This window comes from Ictidomys tridecemlineatus, chromosome 12, assembly GCF_052094955.1.
Source record: "Ictidomys tridecemlineatus isolate mIctTri1 chromosome 12, mIctTri1.hap1, whole genome shotgun sequence".
Classification (NCBI taxonomy): domain Eukaryota; kingdom Metazoa; phylum Chordata; class Mammalia; order Rodentia; family Sciuridae; genus Ictidomys; species Ictidomys tridecemlineatus.
Window position 1 is genome coordinate 92427692 of NC_135488.1, and position 24063 is coordinate 92451754.

The 24063-nt window shown below is 35.0% G+C and overlaps 2 protein-coding genes across 7 annotated transcripts in view; one reads left to right on the plus strand and one right to left on the minus strand.

Annotated features, from left to right (window-relative positions):
• Cebpz (CCAAT enhancer binding protein zeta) overlaps window positions 1-19292 on the plus strand; it is a 19618-nt gene extending 326 nt beyond the window's left edge. The window contains exons 2-16 of one of the 2 annotated variants that reach the window (XM_005336545.4): window positions 1724-3219; window positions 6073-6304; window positions 6910-7099; window positions 8581-8669; window positions 10459-10512; window positions 11017-11119; window positions 11220-11288; window positions 12562-12628; window positions 13878-13978; window positions 14716-14773; window positions 15066-15262; window positions 15852-15938; window positions 18150-18211; window positions 18293-18374; window positions 18748-19292. In XM_005336545.4, coding sequence (XP_005336602.1) covers window positions 1724-3219; window positions 6073-6304; window positions 6910-7099; window positions 8581-8669; window positions 10459-10512; window positions 11017-11119; window positions 11220-11288; window positions 12562-12628; window positions 13878-13978; window positions 14716-14773; window positions 15066-15262; window positions 15852-15938; window positions 18150-18211; window positions 18293-18374; window positions 18748-18887 — 3027 coding nt within the window. In that variant the 3' untranslated portion in view covers window positions 18888-19292. The remainder of the gene's footprint in view (window positions 1-1723; window positions 3220-6072; window positions 6305-6909; window positions 7100-8580; window positions 8670-10458; window positions 10513-11016; window positions 11120-11219; window positions 11289-12561; window positions 12629-13877; window positions 13979-14715; window positions 14774-15065; window positions 15263-15851; window positions 15939-18149; window positions 18212-18292; window positions 18375-18747) is intronic. The other variant, XM_078029378.1, reaches the window with a different exon arrangement.
• On the minus strand, window positions 18538-23458 carry Cebpzos (CEBPZ opposite strand). 5 transcript variants are annotated; one of them, XM_078029384.1, is made up of 6 exons: window positions 23399-23458; window positions 21350-21424; window positions 20570-20685; window positions 19579-19623; window positions 18926-19010; window positions 18538-18788 (listed from the first exon to the last, which is right to left on the minus strand). In XM_078029384.1, exons 3-5 carry the CDS (start codon window positions 20682-20684, stop codon window positions 18928-18930), a joined length of 243 nt encoding a protein of 80 aa, XP_077885510.1. In that variant the 5' UTR covers window position 20685; window positions 21350-21424; window positions 23399-23458; the 3' UTR covers window positions 18538-18788; window positions 18926-18927. The 5 variants fall into 5 exon arrangements, with proteins under 5 accessions (XP_077885510.1, XP_021589751.1, XP_021589753.1 ...); XM_021734076.3 differs by lacking the exon at window positions 23399-23458 and adding an exon at window positions 22908-23392; XM_021734078.3 differs by lacking the exon at window positions 21350-21424 and having other exon boundaries at window positions 23399-23454.
• Between the last annotated feature and the right edge of the window lie 605 nt (window positions 23459-24063).

Sequence of the window (24063 nt, forward strand, 5' to 3'; positions counted from 1 at the left end):
CTCGGTGCGCTTCCCTCGCTTCTTTCCACCGCTCTTTGCAAGAGAAAAAGTCTGGATTGAACGTTTTATGCTGTGGCCTTCTTCAGGGAATAAGCGATCCTCATGTTATTGACGTGGTATAACCATCACTGCATCAGGTCCGAGAAAACGGACTTCTTGGTCCTGACCTCGTGATTTTAATGTTTTGATGGCCTGTGTTGGAACTTCTGTACTCAAAGGGGGCTTGGGCATGCACGCTGTACGCTCCAAAAGCCTCCCTTTTATGGAATTCACTTTCCAAGTTAAGAGAAACAGTAAACAAACTTTAGGTAGTACATCAGATGCTAAGTAGTGCCAGAGAAAAAGGAGGAGGGTACAGAGTTGAGAGGGCATTACAGTTTTAAATGAGATGACCTGTAAACGCATGTCTGAAGATACTTGAGCAAAAACTTGAGGAAAAGGAAAGGTGAGCCATGTGTCTGTCCAGTCAGATGGAACAGACAGTGTAAAGTCAAAGACAGAATTGTGCCTAAGTTTGGAGAGGGGTGGGGGAGGGGTGCTGTTAGAGGAAGGATAAATGTAATCATATGGACAGATTTATTGTTTATTTCATACTTGGGTTATATTTAATTCTTGAATAAGTGATATATATACGATATAAACTTTAAAAGGTTATTGGGGTGGCACACAATGAAAAATCTTCTGTCCCACTTTTATCTCCTGATATGCAATTTATCTTCTAGACAGCAATTATATTTTATACTTTATTTTGTATTTTATATCTTCCAGGTATATCCTAGACCTCACACATGCACAATTATGTAAATGAAGTATACGCATGTATTGTTATTCTTTACACAAATGCTGCCATATATTTTGCATCTTTTTTTCTGTCTTAGAGATCCTTCTGTGTGGCTGTATAAAATTCTGTTATTGGACTTGTATCTGCATAAATCATTTTGTGTCTTAATTTATCTATTATGAATATTTAAATTGTTGCCAATGATTCGCTACTTTAAATAATGCAGTAAATAACTTTAGACATTTTTCACCCCCATATTTGTAAGTATATGTGTGATTTAAATTTGCCGAAATGGAAATGCTGGGTTAACGGATATGTGTGTGCCTTGTGTTTTGATTAAAGTTGATAAATCACCCTCCGTAGAGGTTGTACCAGTTTACATTCACATCAACCATATGTGAAAGCGCTCCTGCCCTCACCAAATGCAGTTTAACTTGAATTTGTACAAATGCTAACAAAGTTGAGCATCTTTTCATATCTTCTAAAGAACCGTTTTTCTCTATCATGTTGCTATCCTTTGCATGTTTTCCTGTTGGGTACTTCTCGCTTTTTTACTGATACGCAAAACCTTTTGTACTAAGGTAATGAGCTTTACTTTTATGAGTTGCTACAATTTTCTTTTCAGTTTTCATTTGTCTTTTTATTTTTCTATATGTTTTATGTGTGAGAGAGTGATAAATTTACTGATCCTATCTTTTGTGGGCCCTGAGTTTTACATTGAATTTTAAGATTTTTCCCATTCTAAATTTTTTTTTTTATGTTGTACCTTCTTCACTTATTTTATGGTTTTGGCACATTTAAATTTGGATCCATCAAGTATTTGGAGGGAGGGTAAAAGCCCAGGTAATACTGTAATTCAATGTTTCATTGATTTCAAAGATGAAGTTGTAACTGAAGTGTTGGATTGGTGATATATTTTTAACTTTTTATGTTTTTATACAGCAAGATTACCTTATGCTGGCTACTTTGGATGAAAATGAGGAAGTGGTGGATGGAGGGAAAAAGGGAGCAGTTGATGATCTTCAGCAAGGTGAACTGGAAGCATTTATTCAAAATCTTAGTTTGGCCAAATATGCAAAATCTTTCATTGAAGATGATGAACAACCTAAAAAGGAAAATGCCAACAAAAAAGAAACAAAAGTATCTAACATAGATAATAAAAAGCAAAATGCAACAGAAAGTGAACGGACATCAATCAATAAGGTGAAAAATAAGAGGCCAGAACAGCGTTCTGATAAGAACAGTGGTACCATATCAAAAGTAAAGAAAGATAAACAACAAGACATCTTTGAATTTTTTGAGAGACAGACGTTGTTACTCAAGCCTGGGGGCAAATGGTATGATTTGGATTATACCAATGAATATTCTTTGGAACCTCAGCCTCAAGATATTGTGTCTAAGTACAAAACTCTGGCTCAGAAGCTATATGAGCATGAAGTTAACTTATTCAAAAGTAAGACGAATAATCAAAAGGGAGCCTCTTCTACCTGGATGAAGGCGATTGTATCATCAGGGACACTAGGTGACCGGATGGCAGCCATGATCCTTCTCATCCAGGATGATGCTATTCACACACTCCAATTTGTAGAAACTCTTGTGAACCTTGTTAAAAAGAAGGGCAGCAAACAGCAGTGCCTCATGGCTTTGGATACTTTCAAAGAGTTACTCATTACAGACCTTTTGCCAGAAAGTCGAAAGTTACAGATTTTCAGTCAGCGTCCATTCAACAAATTAGAACAGTTGTCCAGTGGCAACAAGGATTCAAGAGATAGAAGGTTGATATTGTGGTATTTTGAACACCAACTAAAACACTTAGTAGCTGAATTTGTTCAGGTCTTAGAAACTTTAAGTCATGATTCATTAGTAACCACTAAAACTCGAGCACTTACAGCTGCTCATGAGCTTCTTTGTAACAAGCCTGAGGAAGAAAAGGCTCTTCTTGTTCAAGTGGTAAATAAACTGGGAGATCCTCAGAACAGAATAGCCACAAAAGCCTCCCACCTGTTAGAGACATTACTTTGTAAACATCCCAATATGAAAGGAGTTGTGTGTGGTGAAGTAGAAAGGCTACTCTTTCGTTCAAATATCAGCTCCAAAGCTCAGTATTATGCAATTTGCTTTTTAAATCAAATGGTCCTCTCCCATGAAGAAAGTGAATTGGCTAACAAATTAATAACTCTTTATTTTTGTTTTTTTCGGACTTGTATCAAGAAAAAAGATATTGAGTCAAAAATGCTTAGTGCCCTTCTAACAGGTGTGAATAGGGCATACCCTTATTCGGAGACAGGTGATGAGAAAGTGAAAGAGCAGGTTGATACTTTGTTCAAAGTGTTGCATGTTGTAAACTTTAATACCAGTGTGCAGGCTTTAATGTTGCTTTTCCAGGTAATGAATTCTCAGCAGACAATATCAGATCGATATTATACAGCCTTATACAGGTAGGTACAAAGCATTCTAATACATAAACATGACAAATAACTTGATCTAATATAGCACGTGCAGTTCCCTGTGTAGAGCTCAAGGAAGAGTTAGAAAACTGCAGTTAGACCTCCCTCAGCAACTTGCTACTCACGAACTTTAATTAAAGTCATATCTTACCATCTGTATTTGAAAATTAACATTTTGTTTTAAATCTTTTGGGATATTAAGGAAATAGAACTGGAGATGTAATGGAAGTCATTTCTTTGGTACACTAAAAAGAATCTCAAAGATCTTACACAACACTTTTTAAAGAATCTGTGATTTTTTAAGTAATTGATACTTACCATTCATAATTTAAGAAGAGTTCCAAAAAAGAAAATGTGGCATATGTACACAATGGAATATTACTAAAGAATGAAATAATGACCGTTACCAGTAAGTGGCTGGAACTTGAGATTGTCATGCTAAGTGAAATAAGCCAATCCCAAAAATACAAAAGCCAAATGTATGTGGATGCTAACACATTAAGAAGGGGAGGGAAGAATAGAAGTTCTTTGGATTAGACAAAGAAGAATGAAGGAAAGGATGGGGGATAGGAATAGGAAAGACGGTAGAATCAATCAGACATAACCTTCCTATGTTCATATATGAATACAAGACCAGTGTAACTCCATGTAACTCATGTACAGTCACAAGAATGGGATTATACTCCATGTATGTATAATATATCAAAATGCATTCTACTGTATAACTAAAAAGAAATTTAGATTTTTTTTTTTAGGTGTAGATGGACACAACACGATGCCTTTATTTTTATGTGGTGCTGAGGATTGAACCCGGGTCCCACCCGTGCTAGGCAAGCGTTCTACCGCTGAGAAAACAAAAGTTCAAAGCTGAAAATGTAGAAATTTGGAGGTTTTATTTAATTTTTGAGGGTCATAGAAATATTTTTAGAAAATATTTGGAATCTATTTGAAAAGTGTTTTCTCATCCTTGTAATAGCAGTCTGTTTAATGCAACAGTCTATCTCAGAGGACAAATATATTCCCAAGTTCTTTTCAATTACTATTAGCCAACACCTCTCAGAGATGAATTTCTTTTAAAACTTTTAAGCCCTCTTAAATGATCTATTTGCTCTTGGCTTTACTAAGAATTCATTAAATTTTAAAAATCCTACTTAATTGAAGGATCAAAGAAATGTGATTTGGATGACAAAAATATGATTTATCAAAAACTTAAGGAAGGCTAGGGCTGTAATTCCGTAGTAGAGCACTTGTCTCACACGTGTAACTCCTCAGGACCAAATACAAATAAAGACATAAAAAGATACTGTATCCATTTACAACTAAAATAAATTTTAAAAACTTTAGGAAAATGCTCTCTGTCGTGATGAAAACATGTCTAAATTCTCAAATCTGTTGACCTGGGATGGAATTTATGATTAAAACTGAGTTGCATGGGTAAAAATATTGAAAAGTTTAAGTGTGAAGGAAGAAATCTGAGTAATACAATATTCTCTTTATCACTGAGATATTCTAGAATTATAGAACTGACAACAGGGAAAATGGGTATACAGAGCAATATAGAAACATATATTTTCATTTCTACTACTAATGAAAAGAAGTTAATGGAAATGCTTAAGAGTAAAGGAAGCAATGATCCCACGTTATTAAAGCTAACCTAGTTAGATGACCTGATATGTAGAGATCCAGACCAGTTGGGGCATCTGTGGGATTCTAGTTGAAGAATATTTTAAATTATCATAATAGGGTATAGTTTGGTGGTAGAACAATGGTAAGAGGCCCTATATTCAATTTCCAGCATTCCCAAAAATAAAAGTTAATGATATTAGAATTGAGCACCCCATAGAAGACTCTGAGGAGAGAGAAACACTATTATTATATAGCTATTATTAGCTATATAGATTCAAGTAGTTGAAAAGCTGTGCGGTAAAAATATAGTTCGGTTGTGTTGCTTCAGGGGATATTAGAATTCATGTTTGTAGATTATATAGGAACAGATTTCGGCTTTGGATAAAGAAGGGATTTCTGGGGACTAAATGGTAAGAGACTTGCCTAGCGTATGTGAAGTCCTGAGTTTGAGCCTCAGCACCCCCCAAGTGAGTGAGGAGATTTCTAGCTGTCCAAAATGGAATTGGATTCCTAGTGAGAGTGAGGAATGCACAAACATTTACTTTGGATATTCATTTATTCACTCAAAAAACATTGAGCCCTTAGTTCAGACATTAAGGACACAGTAAAAAATAAGCAGAGTCCGTGTTCTATTGGAACTTAGGAGAAAGGCAGGAAAGCCAAAGAAACAAAGTTTGTGAAACTGTGAAGAACATGAATATGAAAATGAGAGGATAATAGAGGAGGAATTGATTTTAGATAGTCTCTAAGTGGGGAAAAGCATTTTGGACCTAAAGAATAGCATATATGGAAGGGATACTATACAGCTAATACATTGGACCAGAGATTCTCTGAAGTCCTCACAATTTAGTTTTCTATTATTCATAGATAGTGTTCACTAGAGCCATGTGGGGATGCCTCTGGTCACCCAGTGAGTAGGTACTAATATGTGGAGAAAAGCAGGTCTTCTGGCTCACTGCTTTTTCATTATTTGGTTTCAGATTAGCCTTTTAGTGGGGTGCTATATTCTTATAAACTTTACACTATTAGGGTTGTGTCCAGTTAGTTTATAAAACAGAAAGGAGAGGAAACCATAAAACAAAATGCTTTTTGCTCCTGTGACTTTTTTTCCCTTGTTACCATCATCACTCTTTCTCTTCAGGTCATTAATTTACATTTTACCTATTTCCTCTAATGTAAGTAGGAAAGTTATACCTCTGTATTGATTTTATTTTACAGAAAGATGTTGGATCCTGGGTTGATGATGTGTTCCAAGCAAGCTATGTTTCTTAACCTTGTCTACAAATCTCTGAAAGCTGACATTGTGTTGCGTCGTGTGAAGGCTTTTGTGAAGCGGTTGCTTCAGGTTACTTGCACACAGATGCCACCTTTCATATGTGGAGCTTTATATCTTGTGTCTGAGATCTTTAAAGCAAAACCAGGTTTAAGAAGTCAATTAAATGATCACCCGGTATGTTTGAAAACTGTTTTTTAAATCAAGTATGAGCTAAAATATATTGGTGGTTTGTTTTATTTTTCTTTGCTTCAGTGAAGGTAACTTAGTTCTCTGGAGCACAGTGTGCGGTCTAGAGTCAGACAGACCTAGATTTTAATGCCAGGTATACAATTAGCTAGGTAGGGACAGGTTGCTTGATCCCTTTACTTGTAATAAATTGTATTATACTAGAAACTCCAATATTGTGAGAAAGTTATAGAAGATTATAGAACTAATAGATCTCTTAATTTGTTTCCTCAATTGCAAAATGAAAAAAAAAAATTATAGCACCTCATAGGGTTATTTACAATATACCAAATATTTATTTGTGGGCTAAGTAGTAAAGTTCCAAAACCTTAGGAGCTCTTGGCTCAAAATTTAACACTTTTTCATTTAGAAATAAAAGGATGCTATCTCTCTTAATCTACATATCATTCAAGCCCAACATTTTATTTATTAGACTTTTCATGTTTCACCAAATTGCAAAAGTATTTCTTCAAAGTTCTATATCACATGATTGAAGACTGACTTTATTGCAACTTCCAGTTAATTAACATAAATTTATTAAACCATTTTTTTAGGAGTCTGATGATGAAGAAAATTTTGTTGACATAGGAGATGATGAAGACATAGAAAAATTCACTGATGCAGACAAAGAAACAGAAATGGATACAATGAAAAAAGTGCAAACAGAGGAAGCAGTGCCTGAAAGCGACACAGACACCACAAAACCAAAGACTCCTTCCTGGGTACATTTTGATAACTTGAAAGGTGAGGGCTTTTGAATCTTTAAATTTTTCTCTTGAATTCGTAAACCAGCTAATTAGTTTTCTCTTTGATCTGCACAGAAATTTTCTTTTCTTTTTGGTGATGTAGAGGATCAAACTATATACTTGTCTATACTAGGCAAATATTCTACCATGGAACTGTATCCCCAGGCGTAGAAGTAAATTTTAAATATAGCAAGACATTGATAACTATGCATTTTAAAATAGATAATCAGAAATTAAAGCAAGTAGAGCTGTGAGGATTAAGTGAAAAAATTGAACATTTGAGATGTACAATAAGTCTCATTTCCTTCAGCTATATAAAAGTTGAGCCAATTTTAATTTCATGACCTTTTATCTTTACATGCAAAGCCCTTAAATACATGAATATAAACAAGTAGTTTCTGAACAAAAGCATTTTGTCATAAGTTGTGAATTGTGTAGACCTTTTTGTTCTTTTATTTGACCATCTACAGTTTCTTTTTTTTAATATTTATTTTTTTAGTTGTAGTTGGACACAATACCTTTATTCCATTTATTTATTTATATGTGTTGTTAAGGATCGAACCCAGGACCCCACGCATGCTGGGCGAGCGCTCTACCATTAAGCCACAATCCCAGCCCATCTACAGTTTCTTAAAGCAGTGTTTTCAGATAGTAAAACTTTCTGTGACTTAGAAACCTTAAGTGGTTTTCCACATACACAAACTGAATTAAATCTGTCGTAGAATGTTTTTATAAGAATTCATCAGTTATCATGAAGACTAACCTGAGAAAAATCCTTTAGAAGGATGACAAGGTGTGCATTGTGAGATAGTTTACACTGGGTTTTTGAATAATGGTGAGCTTCGTTCTTTTGTGGGGGGAGGGGGGGTACTGGGGTTTGAACTCAAGGCCACTCTGTTATTGAGCCACATCCCCAGCCCTATTTTTTTTTTTTTTTTTTGTAATTGTAAATGGACAGAATACCTTTATTTTATTTATTTATTTTTATGTAGTGCTGAGGATCGAATCTAGTGCTTCATACATGCTAGGCAAGCATTTTACCACTGAGCTACAATCACAGCCCAATGCTGAGTTTCTGAAAACGTGAACATAGTATAAATCTGTTCCAAGTAAGAATTATTTCTAGAAACACTCTAAAGACAAATAATTGGAGCACTCTACAAATACAGAAGAACTTCAAACCTATTCTATCTTCAGGTAATTTCCATCTTCACATTTATGAACCTGGATTTGTGGCTCAGCACCTTCTGTTGCTATTTGAAAAGTAATGAAGGGATGTGTTAGTACCTGAGCTTGGTTTATTCAAGAACAAATGTTAGCTTAGATACCAAGATAAATTCTTGAAGAGATTTGGAGTTTTTAAGCTAGGAAGCCTGGCTAATTAAGATTATCTATCTATGAAAATATTGATCATAGTAGTTTTAATGGCATCTTGGACTAGAAATAAAGCATTTGAAAAATACTATTTTTGGGTTTTAGGTGGCAAACAACTGAAAACATATGATCCATTCAGTAGAAACCCTTTGTTCTGTGGAGCTGAAAATACAAGTCTTTGGGAACTCAAAAAGGTAAAATAATTCCAAATTATCTTTCACTTCATTTGTGCTATGTATAGTCTTGATCTTGTGGATTTAACACATCAAAGTTTCCATTTTTCCTGTAAATGATAAATATTTTCTTCCTATACAACTATTATTAAAATGTTTATCACAGACCTCTCAGGATCCCTGATGCCTTTTCAGTGAGTCTTCACCTTAAAGTGCATGTCTATTCGATTTTCCATAGCACATTTCTGTAGTGTGAAGATTCTTTCATGTCTCAGGGAACTCTTGGGTAGCCAATCCAAACTCACGTAACTGCTTTTTCGTAAAACTAACAAACGGCTTACTCATGCATAGGGATCTGGGAGGCATTTTTTTGAAAATGAATCAATCCTGTTGCTTCAAGGAAAACAACCAACATTATTTGTTGTTAATAATGAAATTCAAGATCTCAAGCAAAGATTAAAATTTTTAGAAATCTTATAACCACTATCTTGAGCTTGACAGTATAACAGCATATCCCTAGGTAAAAAAAACTTTTCTGATGAAATTAGTGGTGACACTATGATCGTTCTATAATAAATTGTACCAATATTTGGAAGACTACCTAAGTCAGTTGGTATTTTTCAGATGACCAATGTATAACATAAAGATACAAAGTACACCAAATAATTATAAGTAAACAATGCTAACAGCTTGACTTAGTTTCAAATTGTAATTAATCTTCAGTGGCATCAAAGAAGAAAATCTCCATGCTTTTGTCAAAGGGTATTATTTAAATCCTCATTTTCCAACAACATATCCATGCGAGGCCACATTTTCTTCATATACTTCAAGTAAAATAACATGGAATACAGTAGCAGATAAAAAAGAATCCATTGTCTTTTATTAAGCCAGATATTAAAGAGATTTGTAAAGCTGTAATTTAAGCCAGGGGCAATGCCCTACACTTCTAATTCTAGTTACTCAGAAATCTGAGGCAAGGAGGATTGCAAGTTTGAGGTCAAGTCCCTGTCTCAAAATAAAATTTTAAAAAAGGGTTGGGGATTCAGCTCAGTGGTAGTATGTGCCAGCCCCTGGGCTCAATCCCCATTACCTTCAAAAGCAAAACAAATGCTGGGGTTGTGGCTCAGCAGTCGAGTGCTTACCTAGCTGGTGTGAGGCCCTGGGTTTGATCTTCAGCACCACGTAAAAATAAATAAATAAAATGAAGGTATTGTGTCCAACTACAACTAAAAAATAAACATTTTAAAAAGTAAAGGAAAATAACCTAAGACAATGTTATTCTTCTTGACATAGTAAATTTTTTTGTCTGAAAACTATTTTTCATAAACATGCGGTTTACATTAATAGGTAATGGGTTTATTATTTTAAATAACTATAATTATTTACAAGTTTTCTGTTGTAATTGCTAATAAATACCAAAACATATAACCCACTAAAATAAAATTTCTGGGATCCTTGATTTTTAAGTGTATAAAATGGTCCTGGCACTGAAATGCTTGAGAATCATCTTTCTGATGTATTAAGTTTCAGTTCTTTGGATTGTCCTCAATTTAAGTTTAATTGCAGTAAGAGACAATCTTAGAAATATTGGCATTAGCCAGGCATGGTGGTGCACGCCTGTAATCCCAGCACCTCAGGAAGCTGAGGAGGAGGAGGATCACAGGTTCGAGGTTGGCCTCAGCAACTCTGTGAGACCCTGTCTCAAAAAATGAGTAGAGTTCAGATATAGTCCAGTGATAGAGCACTACTAGGTTCAATCCCAGTATCAGGAAAGAAAAGAAATTGACATTATTCACATTTTTCTTCCTAGTTATCAGAGCATTTTCATCCCTCCGTGGCCCTTTTTGCAAAAACTATCCTTCAGGTAAGTCTAAAATATTCAAAAGTGATATAGGTTTTGATAATCAATAATTGGTCATATATTTTCTCCACCATCTAGAATCATATATATATTTTTTTTCCACTACTCTTGTAGAGGAACAACAACTTGTAGAGCAGCAAATAATTCTTCCCAATGTCTGAGATGAATAGAAATGTGGGACATTAGAAAACCATAATGGTTATTCATTACATTCTGGCAAAATTCTGGAGAAAGATTGCCCTCTCCCTATTTGCTGAGTTTCCCACTTTAGGGTTTGATTCCCAGCTAATGGTTGGATGGCCACATCTTATTTACCTACACACAAAATCAACATAGCATCATATAATGTGTATGTATATGTATATTTAATTCATTTGTAGTACAGTGTGTATTTGAGGAATATTTGAACGATGATCTGTGCCTTTGATACAAGATAATAGAAGCTTATGTTTTTCTTTTTTCTTACCTGGAGAGACCGATTTTTTTCCCCCATTTTTTTCTTTTCAGGGAAATTATATCCAGTATCCCGGGGACCCACTGCAGGATTTCACCCTAATGAGATTCTTGGATCGATTCGTATACCGAAATCCAAAGCCACATAAAGGCAAAGGTAGGCTTCTGTTTAATGAATTATTCAGTGTTCGATGTTGATACTTAGTAAACAACATGAACACAGGTCTTATATTAGACTGTCCTGATTTACATTTCAGAAAATACTGACAGTGTTGTGATGCAGCCAAAAAGGAAACATTTTATAAAGGATACTCACGGTCTTGCTGGTAAGTATAAAGTTGGACAATTGAAACAGAAAAGATGGTACAAGACAATAAAACATAAATTATATTATTCTTTGCTCTACTTTACCAGAGTAAAAATTTCAAATATATCCAAAAGTAAAACCAAACAGTATGATGAAGGCTCCTGGAACCCTCACCCAGCTTAAGCACTTATTACCGTTTTCCTTTCTTGTATTATCTATAGCTCTATCAGTAACTCCTTCATAAATGTTCTTTTATGGCTCAAATCATTTTAAGTTTTCTGATATAGGCTTAGCAGGAAAAAAAAAGTTGACTTTGTCATGGAGTATCATTTTAAACTTCATTGATAATCCTACTTCTGTTAAACAGGATCTGATTCTGCTTTTCTATTCAGAGCAGATATTTCTTTGCATGTGAAATCCTACCTTCCCTTTGTTCTGAGAGTAGGATTAAGATGAACTTTATAAATTATTTAATTTCCAACTGACTGACCTCACAAAGAGCTACAGATATAAAAGAGCTTACTCAAAATTAAAAGTAGAATTAGAAGTCAGATTTTCTTTCATTAAAGATGAATCAGATGTCTTTAATTCTGAAGGGCGAAAGCTAATGTTTTTGTCATTCATTATTCTTGTTTCTTAATTTTCTTTTTTTTTTAATTTTTAATATTTATTTTTTTTAGTTCTCGGCGGACACAACATCTTTGTTGGTATGTGGTGCTGAGGATTGAGCCCGGGTCGCACGCATGTCAGGCGAGCGCGCTACCGCCCGAGCCACATCCCCAGCCCTCTTAATTTTCTTAATAAGTAAAATTATAGAAAATTCTGTTTACCTTTACTTCCTGTTCTTAGAATGACAAGCACAAGTTTAAAATGATTATACATTAGAATAACTCTTTGGGGCTGGGGTGGTGCCTCAGTGGCAGAGTGCTTGCCCAGCATATGTGAGGCACTGGGCTCAATACTCAGCACCACATAAAAATAAAGTTAAATAACTCTTTTAATTTTTATTTCTCTTAAAATTTGGATGCTGGATGCAACTGGAAGACTAAAAGAATCCTTTACTGTGACTGGGCTATGAACTGCCTACTTTTCTGTGTGACATCAACAGTCTCATATGTTGAATCCTCTCCACAACAACTTTTCCCAACATTGTTCTTTGCATTTCAGGATCCCTTCTGTCCACCTTCCTCACATTTTAAGATGTTAGAATTATAGATGTGTTGTATTTAGTCCTCAGAGGTTGTCACATAAAGGAGATTACTATGGTAAATTAAAATGCTTTATTTTTACAGTGAATAGTAAGGAGTTCCTCGCAAAAGAAGAAAGCCAAATACCAGTGGATGAAGTGTTTTTCCACAGGTAATATATTTAATGTAGTTTCATTGGGGAACTTTTTAAATTTTTAGATCCCCTAAAATCCTTCATTGACATTGTTATAGTTTGAGAAGATCAGAGAATAATGTGTCTATAATTCTATTTTGTAAAGGAAATTAAGATTACTCATTTTGCTGATCTTAAGATACCTTAATGAAAATACAGTCAGCTTGAGGAATTTTTAATAATTTAGCATATAAATTTTTGTTTATGATCTTGAATTTATAGAATTTTGTCTTTTTTTTAATACAGTAATTTTATAGACTTAAAATTAAAATCTACATTAGTTTAGGCCAGGCGCAGTGGTGCACACCTGTAATCCCAGCGGCTCAGTAAGCTGAAACAGGAGAATCGTGAGTTCAAAGCCACCCTCAGCAACAGCAAGGCACTAAGCAACTCAGAGAGGCCCTGTTTCTTAAGATACAAAATAGGGCTGAGGATGTGCCTCAGTGGTCGAGTGCCCCCGAGTTCAATTCCTGCCACCAAAAAAAAAAAAAAAAAAAAAAATCTATATTAGTTTAACATAGTGATAACTCATCAGTAATTTGGCCAGATCATGGCCTTTAAAGCCGAATTGGCCAGATTCATTGTGCCTTCGTAGAAATAAATTCTAAATCTGCTAGAATTACTGTTAATACCTTATAAAAGTAAAATTATTTTAGCTGGTTAATAGGTTAATTTGACTTAATTTTAAAGGTATGGATATCATCTGGAAAATACTTTTTTTTTTCTTTTTTTGCTGTGTCCTAGTATAAGAGTAGGGCTGACAAACTATTGTGATTTTGAGATCATTTAGACCAAAGTATTCTAATACTTAGATCGTCAGTATTGAAGCTGAAACAACCTATTGCTCTACTTTTGTGTTTTCTGTTGTCGTCCTTACTTTTTTCACATACTGATGATCAAACCAGGTCCTTGTGCATGCTAGGCAAATGCTGTACTACTGAGCTGCACCCCCATCCCCTACTGTGCCACGCTGATTAAGATGAGTTAATCAGTGAGTTGTTAAGAAATAGTTTATAAGAAACTAAGATTGTTGAAATTTATTCCACTGCATTTCTCAAGTTTATACCTATTTTGTTGAAATCTAATTATTTTTTGTATATTGACAAATTTCACTCATCTCCAATTGTCTATACATAAAAAATTTAATATAATTGTGGTTTGTCTTCAGTGTTTTGATTATATCAAGATCAGACCTTTAATAAATACATAAGATGCATTTTTGTTTTAGGTATTATAAAAAAGTTGCTATTGTTAAAGAGAAACAAAAACGGAGTGCTGATGAAGAGAGTGTAGAAGATGTGGATGATGAGGAATTTGAAAAAATGATTGGTAATTTGTTTTTATTGAATCTCAGTTTTAGATCTATTAATATTTATTATTAGAAAATGGAACCTTAGTGGCATAAGTGAGCTTAGTGTTTAAAAAGTCATTTAGCTAAGAATATCATGTAAGTCATAATGAAGGATTAAGAAATATTTTGATGGTATATGGTAACTCAACCACATGTAATCTAAAAAATAGTCTAAGTGAGAAAGTTTCTATTTATATGGTATATAATTCCTAAGGCCAAATAAGAACCATATTTATTGTTCACAGTCTCATAATACTATTGCTAGAATTAGTCTACTGTCTCATCTATTTTATCTTCTCACAGTACTTGAAATTTTAATTGAAATGTAACAGACTAAAACAAAATACATGCAAAATTGGAAAGACTTAACATTGATTTCACTTTTGTTACATTATATCTACTAAAAATAAGCAGCTAAATAGTTCTCATAAAGTAAAAAAGAACTGAAGTTACTACAAGTCATTTTATTTAATGTACTTTTTTCTCCATAAAGCAACTGTAAAAAGAAGTAGAACCCATTTTAGTATAGACACTTCATTAAAATCAGCTTTTAACAGTTCTAAGACACACCAATAGTAATCATGTTTCTGTCATTTTGGTGCTTGTCATAAACAACAGAACATAATTTCTTCTACTGTAATTGATTCAGATATAAGACATGTCAACCTTGTTATTCTTTGCTGTGTTTCACAATTTGAATCTTGTTCTCTGACAGACACATTTGAAGATGATAACTGTTTCACTCCTGGAAAGGATGATCTTGATTTTGCCAGGTAAAATACTTTACTTCAATCTTCTCTTTACTGTTTCCTAATACTTCCCAAATTGTTGTCTCCCACAGCAGCAGACCTAGATCTACATGATTTTATGGGGAAATTGTATTCAATTAAGTTTGGGAAGTGAGTGTAGTACTTTTATTTTGGACATTTGTAATACATGTTAGTATACTCTGAGTAGTCTTTAATTTTCCTTTTAAGTCATTCAGTATCCTTGTACTATATTAGGCCCTAAACACTTTAGAAAACAATACCCGCATTACATTATAAGTTTGGGATTTTTTTCCAGCAATATGAAGAAAAAAACAAAAAAAGCTAAGGATAACTTGGAATATGAAGATTCAGAGGATAGCGATGATGAATTCGATAACCTGGATGATGATGAAGTTTCTTTGGGAAGTATGAATGATGAAGAATTTGCTGAAATCGATGAAGATGGAGGAACATTCATGGATGTGTTAGATGATGAAAATGAGAGCATTCCAGGTGAGTTTTGGTTGTTCTTGTTTTTAATAAAATACAAATACAAAAAAATCCTTTCTCAGTCTTGGGCTACTTTTTCTAATAAAGATTTCTAATGTAATCTGTATTCAAATTAATACAATAAACTAGAATTTTTAAAGAGGACCTTTTTCTTATTTCAAACTGAAGGTTTAAAGGCAGTATTTTTTTGTTGAGTTTTGAGTTTGGAACTTTTTTTTTTTTAAATATTTATTTTTTAGTTTTAGGTGGACACAATATCTTTATTTATTTATTTTTTTTATGTGGTGCTGAGGATCGGACCCAGTGTCTCACGAATGCTAGGCGAGCGCGCTACCACTTGAGCCACATCCCAAGCCCCAAGTTTGGGACTTTTAATCAATAATTAGCCTCTCTATACAATACTAGTTGAGTATGTATATTGTATCTTTTTAATGTTAGAATAATAATTAACAGGTTATGGCTCAGCGGTAGAGTACTCCCCTAGCACATGCGAGGCCCTGGGTTCAATCCTTGCCATCAGACTAAGATTTTAACATACCTTGAAGTTCTTTTGTTTTGAAATGGCTTAATAACAAATTTATTTGGGTAACAGAGTCTGATGAAGACGGCTCAAAAGTCAGTACTAAGAGAAGCAAGAGAAAGGATGATGATGATTTTGACTTTGCTGGGTCATTTCAAGGTAAGAAAATGCATTTAATCTTTTAAACTGAAACAGTATCCATGTGAAAAGTATTATTCATTATCATTTTTGGAGATAAACTTTTCTATTGGTTAATAAGTTTTAGGATTTTTTTTCCTTAAAGATGTTTCTATAATTGGTAATAGGGTTTTTTCTTTTAATGTGAAAACTATTGACATTCACCTTAAATCATTTTTATCTTCCTAAGTTTCTTCTTCTCACATTTAAATATCTCTATCTAGATCATCTTTTCATGTTTAAAGCACTTCATCATATATAAGCCCTGGATTCTCAGAGTGTTGCTTTTTCCTTTCCTCAGCAAAATGTTTTCTTTGCCATTTGACCCTTGTCAGAATTCATGCTCCTTGGGGCTATGGTTGTGGTTCAGTGGTAGAATGCTCACCTAGCACATGTGAGGCACTGGGTTCAAACCTCAGCACCACATAAAAATGAAATAAAGATATTGTGGTGTCCACCTACAACTAAGACAAAATAATAAATATTTTAAAAAAGAAAAAAGAATTCATGCTCCTTCATTAATTACATTCTCCTTTATGATTAATTTTCTAATATTCTTTATAATATATTTCATAAGATTATGCTTTATAGTATTAACATTTGCAAAGTACAAATAAAAGAAAAAGTTCTATGTCAAGTGACACTTCCAAGTTTTTGATAAAAATATGGAAAGCACTAAATGCTTTGTTTCTAATGTCTTTCTAGCTTGTACTTACCGGAAGATACTGATAAAAATTAAAAATAGATTTGCAAAGTTAAATAAAAACAATTTAAATATTTTTAAAGAAACTATGTGCATTTTAGCCTACTTAAGCCTACAAAATTTTTTTATCAGCTCTTAAAAATACTGCTGGTATTATCCCCTAATACCTAAATGATTTAACTGATAAAAATTGTTATTTTCCAGATTTTTACTCCCCTTGAGTAATAGTAAATCACATTTTATTAAGAGCATATGCTCAAATGCAGTTTTCCTGAGGCTCGTCCCTCAGGGCTGGGGTATAGAGCACTTCCCTGGCATGTGCAAGGCCCTGGGTTCAAGCCTTAGTACAATTAAAAAAAGAGGGAAAAAGAAAAAAGACCAAACAAACTAAGGGAACTTTTAAGAAAATGGTACAGACATACTTACTCATAGAGTTCAAACAGATACTGCTATGCTAGTATTTACTCAGTTCTTATGTAATATACTTTTCACCTTAATAAAAATGAAGAAGAAATGCTCAGTCAGTGGTGGAGCACTTGCCTTACATGGTGAGGCCCTGAGTTTGATCCTCAGCACCACATGAAAAATAAATAAATAAAGATATCGTGTCCATCTATAACTAAAAAAAATTTTTTTTTTTAAAGTGGCTCTCATGTGTCAACATAAAGACTTATAAAGGGTTGATCATACCAGCCTTATTCATTAATGCTAAATCAACATAAAACAAATGTCCATTAACTGATAAATGGATAAAAAAGAATGTGATATATCCATACACTAGGATGTATTCAGCCAATGAAATGAAGTACTGATACATAACATGGATGAGCCTCAAAAATATTATACCAGCTAGGAAGATATAGGCAACCATATAAATGACTCCATTTATATGAAAAAGTTAGAAAAGGCAAATCAAAAACAATGTAAATCCAGGGAAATAGGGGTAGCATGGCTGCAAATGGGCACCAAGGATCTTTTGGAGTTGATGGAAATGTTCTAAATTGGTTTATGGTCATGGTTGAACAATTCTAAGTTTATTAAAAAACTGAATTAATGTACTTCAGGCAGCTGAATTTTTAAATTATAATTTTTAAAAATCCTCATTACCACATAAAAATAAAGGCATGCTGTCCATTTATAATTACAAAAAAATTTTTTTTTTAATTTTATTTGCCTTAAATATTCCAAAAACCCATCCTATCAACCTTGAAATTTTAATCTGGGTTGATAATATTTCTCTTAAGGGCAAATTCTGATCAGTGGCCAGATCTGAAAAATTCTATTAGAATATCAGCTTTCTTAAAAATTGTATATAGTAATTCTTAAATTATGTTTATTCAAGTATCTGCTTCTTAATAGTGCTAGAAGATAATTGCAGTTATGTCTTTACTCTGCTATAACTTTTTATGTAAGCTCATGTTGAAAGATTTACATTTAAAATATATATATATAGGATTTAGAATTGAATAATCTGGACACTGGTTTTTTAGGACCAAGAAAAAAAAAGAAACGAAACCTCAATGACTCCAGCCTGTTTGTATCTGCTGAAGAGGTAAGGCTAATATACTGTTTTTAGAAGTTAGCTATTCTACATTTTTACATTTTCTAATAAACTTTTTTTTTTTTTTTAAAGTTTGGCCACCTGTTGGATGAGAATGTGGGATCCAAGTTTGATAATATTGGCATAAATGCCATGGCTAATAAAGATAATGCAAGTAAGTAACTTGAATTTTTTAATTGAAGTTTTTAAAAATAGCCTTGTCTAGGGCTATAGTTCAGTGGTAGTGGTAGAGCATTTGCCTAGCATATCTAATCTTAATATACTGTTTCTTTTCTTTACAAGTAAAAGTGTTTCAGGGAAATGAAATCTTCGGAACGTTTTTTCCTTTTTCTTCCTTAGTCATTTATTTGTAAAATATTAATCTTTGACAATAAAAACAGAAGAGCAACGAACAAGGAGTGGGTTTGCATAGTGGGTGGGAAGTCACAGGCCAAAGCAGACCTGAAGTTCCTGTTACTTGGTAGGATGTTCTGTGGTAGTCCAGAGTCTATAATGGGATTAAACTCATCTTTCTTCTCCTTTCAAAGGTCTCAAACAGCTCAGATGGGAGGCTGAACGTGATGACTGGCTACACAACAGAGATGTGAAAAGTATTATCAAGAAAAAGAAAAATTTCAAGAAGAAGAGGCAGAAACCCACTCATAAAACTAAAAAGCAAAGGAAATGAATTATTAAATTATAACTTAAAATTCTACTTATACTTACTCTTAATTTTTGCTATTCAACCATTTCTCTTGATCTTGCCTTCTGATTTCATACATTCCAGACTGTTCGATGGCTTTATAGTAAACTATAAATAAAAGTAACTGCCATTCATAAAAATCATATAAAACGTTAAACTTTCATTGAGAAAAATAATCTTTTTTCCATATTGCTACATAATTAAATGAAAACAACAATACTATTAACATTTCCTGTGTAAGTTCTAACTACTAATTACCGTAATGAGCACTGATCAAGTGTTATAACATAATCTTGTTCTGTCCTTATAACAATCACCTGAGACACATTACTTGACAGAAGCAGCTCTGAGAGATAGCAAACTTGAGATAAAACAAATTTTTAAAACTGAGGTTTAAGTTGTGGTTTGCTTCACCCAGATGTGTCTCATTCTACATTCTTAATCACTGGAAGTACTAAGAATCTGCCCATAGCTAACTCAGCTCTCATCTAGATAACTAAGTAAGAATTTTCCCCACTATGGTCTCAGAAGGAGCTAAAATAGGGGTGAATAGTGTTTTTGAAAACTGACATACGATAAAATAAAGCCATTTAGTCCTCAGTCATAATTTACTGCAGAATTTACAGATTACCTGAAAAAGTTGTTATGTACTCCTTTTTACTTAAGGAAAACATACCTTCCAAGATGAAGGGAAATTTCTTGCTCATTGTTTGCCTGAAATCTAATGACAAAAAGGAAGTTAGACATGATCAGATATTCATCTTAGTAAAACATAAAGGCACAATTTTGTAATTTAGAGTCTTTATGATACAAAGAGTTTTAAATGTGGTGTAATTTAGAAATGTGAGTTTTCATTAAATATAACTATGAATTTTTATGGATGTTATTTTATCTTGACAAGGAATTGGAAATAAAATCATACCTAGTTTTTTAAACTAATACCAAACTTTAATTTGCTTTTAAAAACTGTTGGTATGTTTTCTTTATGCCCTTACTTATTATATATAGTTCACATATATGTATATAGTTTAATATGTATTATTTTATAGTTTAATATGTATTAACTCTGTATAAAAATTTGTAATTATCCAGTAGCACTCTGGTACACAGTGTTCCAATAAGATACTTTGAGGAAGAGAAGTGACACACTTCAAAGATAAGTCACCACCCTACTCTTTGCTTCATTCAGTTTTAGGGCAAGAAAAAGCAGTACTTCCTAATTTAAAATGTGAGAACTCTAATATAAATCACTTTCAGTGATTGCACAGGGAAGGGTTTTATTGCTCACTATTGATGTATAGGAAGATTACTATAGCCCAAGTAAACTGGTTATCCTGAGAATACAGTGATATTACTTCCTGCTTTCTATAAGTCTACCAAGCAAGGAAATACAATGGGCAGGCTGCTCCCAAACTAATGCTGACCCTACCCTTCCCACAAGTAAAACCCATAGTTGTGGAAGTTTTCCAAGTCTAAAAGCAAATTAGCATGTGAAAAATGTGAGAGTCACCTCATCTACCATAATAAATACCTTGCTTCCTCTCTGCCCATAAAAACATCTAATACATTGAATCTGAAGGAATGTTTCTCCAAAAATGCCAATAGCATTTAATAACTAAAATGCATTATGTCCATCTTGAAAACATTAACTACTGAATTATGATTACCTTGACTTGTATTCATCTTATTAAACAAAAAATAAGCTCCAAAAACGCCCATCAATTCAGCTACTAAAATTCCTTTAAACATCTTCTTTGCCGTTGATTCCATTTTGTGGGCCATCCTACATTTAACAATGACAAATATGTATAAACTCAAATGAATATGCTTAAATTTATTTTGCCACATCTATGAAAAAAAACTCCATTCACACAGTGTGAAGTACTTTATAGGAATTAGACCCCAAATTTACTATATTGTTTTAGACACATCCTACATACCTAGTTTTCATCTCAATGCCTAAGCAGCACAATAACCAAAGATTCAAGACTGCATAAAGCACAGAAAGGGATTTAAAATTCAAGAAGGCATTATTAAAAAAACTAACAACTTATAAAAATTTTTAAAACAAGTTTAAGTATGTGCTACAGTTCATGCATTTTGCTAGACACTAAGGATACAAAGTTGAGCAGTAAGCTAACTGCTTCCTCTTCCTGGGGAGATACTAAGTCTTAAAACTTTAATTGCATTGCCCAAGAGGCTCAGCCTGCAATCCTCCACTCCCAATCTCAATTCTGATTCAGCAAGTCTAAGGTTGGCACCCCAGTAATCTGCCCTTTAGTAGGCACTCGAAGTAATTTTTATGCAAGAAGCTCATGGGCCACATAAGGGGGAAAACTGATGAGGTGATGACCCAATAAGTGGCAACACAGACTAGATCTTCTCTTCCTGTAATTGAAATAAAAACTAATCAAGAAAGTTGAAGCCAGGAGTAGTGAGTGACACACCTGTAATCCCAGACTAGTGAGGCTGAGGCAGGAGAATCACAAGTTCCAGATCAGCCTCAGCAATTTAGTGAGACCCTGTCTCAAAAATAAGAAAAGGCTGAGTGTCAAGCTTGGTGGTAGAGCACAACAGGGTTAAGCATCACAAAACATGAAAAAAGTTTAGTAGGCTGGGAGTGTAATTCCTAGGTAGAGTGAATGTTTAGCATGTGTGAGGCCCTCAATTCAATCCCCAGAAAGCTTAAAAGGGAGGAAGAGTCTTTCTAATTAGTGTAAAAACTAAAAACGAGATGGGCAAGAAATGGGCAATATGAGACTTATTGAATATACGAAACCTAAGTCCAAGTTCTTGTCCCGCCTCCATATAATCTCAAAATCAAGAATGGGAGAAACACTAGTTTTTAATCTTACATTGTGATTCTCCCTTGTCCCCACCCCCATCCTTTTTCTCTCTGTACAGAGCAGTTTGTTGTCTTAACACTCTCCAGTCCCAGTTGTCTCTCATCACTGGCAGATGCTTACTCCCTTTCTGCCTTCTTTTCACAATACCTAGGAATAGGGTGGGAATCTCCTAGTTCCTAGAGAGCTAAAAAGTTTATTTAACCTGTCTTCCACCATTCTAGATCCTTCAGACAATTTTAAAATCTTAGTTTTATAAGAGTGTAGGCATCTCCTTCGAATACCATCATATCCTTCATCAAGTATTCACCACCCCAACTCCCCACCCAAATAACCAACTCTCATTTTGATAATGTGCTCGCTTAGGGACCAAAAGATTAAATTTTTTATTATTCTTACAAGAAATGAAGCAAAGGAAGTTAGAACTTTGGGTGAGTAGGTGAGAATGGTTTTGTTCTATTCTCTACAATACTGTGCATTACTGACAAAATAAGTCATGCTCAGCAGAGAGCTCTCTTGGTTTTTTATGTATTTTCTAGTTATTGATGAACAACCTTTATTTTATTCATTTATTTATATGTGGTGCTGAGAATCAAACCCAGGGCCTCACACATGCTATGGCAAGTGCCGAGTCACAACCCCAGCCCTCTTGGAGTTATTTTGTAAGTTCAAGACAACAAGACCTGCCTGCAACCAGGTCTACAGCTTAAGGAATCCAAGCCCCACCCCACCCCCCAAAAAAAATGTCGCTGGAAGAGTTTGATGCTAAGGATTAAAAAAATAATAATAATAATACTGTGATAATAAAACATTTGCCTTTCTTTAAAAATATAAACTCTGAGCTTCAGAGACAGAGTTTCTATCGGCTCACAAATACCCTTTGCTTAAAAACCACCAGGGGCGCCCTGACCAGAAAAAGTGGCAAGGGAGCACCTGGGTATTTTCAGCACCAGAATACCCAGGATTGCCAAGGCGGGTGGGGCTTAGATGAAATTTAAAATGAAGCAATCAGTCAAGCTCAAAGAAAAAAGGGGTGAGTGTCATGGGTTAACATCATGGTGTCATGGGTTAACATCATGCTGTCCTGGGAAACTGGGTTCCGGTGCACACGCTCCAGTGCTGAAGTGTCCGGATTGCGCAGCGCTGTCCCGAAACCCCTGACCTGAGGCTGTGAGTGAAGGCTGCAAATCAAAGTCGCTGATTTGAGAAGTGGCCTACAAGGCCCAGCATCTCAGAGCGACACGAATCGGAACAGCAAGGCCTCCCAGTGCAGAAGCGAAGAGCGACGTTTCCCAGCATCTCGGCCCTGGGCTTGAAGAGCAAAAGCAGTCGCGCAGATTCCCGCGGTAGGGAACCAAGCTCCAGGCGGACGCCTCGGCTCCGCTCCCACCCTCTGGGATTCCCGGGCCTCCCTGCCTTCCGCCGGGAGCTCTCGGGGCGGGTCTGCACCACCCCAGCCAAGGTCGACCAGCGACCCGGAAATGCTCAGCCTCCCGAGCACGGGACACAGTGACACTGGAGTGTCCGAGATCTCATAACTTGGCAAGGCCTCGCTTCCAAAATAAAAACTTAAAAACAAAAATAAACTTGTCCCTGTGGTCTCCCGAGAGTTACAACTAGGGAAGCCTCGCTGGTGCCACCAGCCGCTCTTACCTGAAGTGCACGCACCCAAGCAGCGCATGCGCGAGGCTGCAGCGCCCGCCCCTCCCGCTGTGGCCCCGCCCCCAGCCAGTCTGGCCGCCCCTGCGTGTTACTTTACTAAGCCCCCACGGTAACCCTGTTCAGCAGGTGCCGCGAGTAGCTCATTTTACAGAAGAGGTAGGAGATTTACCCTGCACACAATCACACATCTTGTAAGAGAAAGAATTCGGATCATTTCTCGGCCTTTAGGCTAAAATCAAGTGTGAAGAAATAATTCAGAGCCAAGAACCAAACTCAGAAGCCTGGGATGAGTATCATCTTTCTGCATCCTAAGCCACAAAGTCTCAGGATCAGCAACATCTCAGAACTGGACAGAAATGCAAGCCCACTGAACCAGGGTCTGCGGTCTATCAGTATCCCTAGACCATTCCTTTGCCATTCAAAATTCAAGAAGCTCTGTCAGTAAATACTGTCCACTAGGTAAGAAGAGAAAGAGATGACGCAAAGGGAGGAGAGGGAAAATGAGGGGTCTATTGAGATATCACGGGTAACACAAAACCTGGAATACCCCAAATATTTAGATAGACCTTCACCGAAGTATAGTCTAATGAAAAGTAAAATATATCCACAAATGACTGGAGAAAAATACACAATGCTAAAGACCTTGTTTCTGAGCC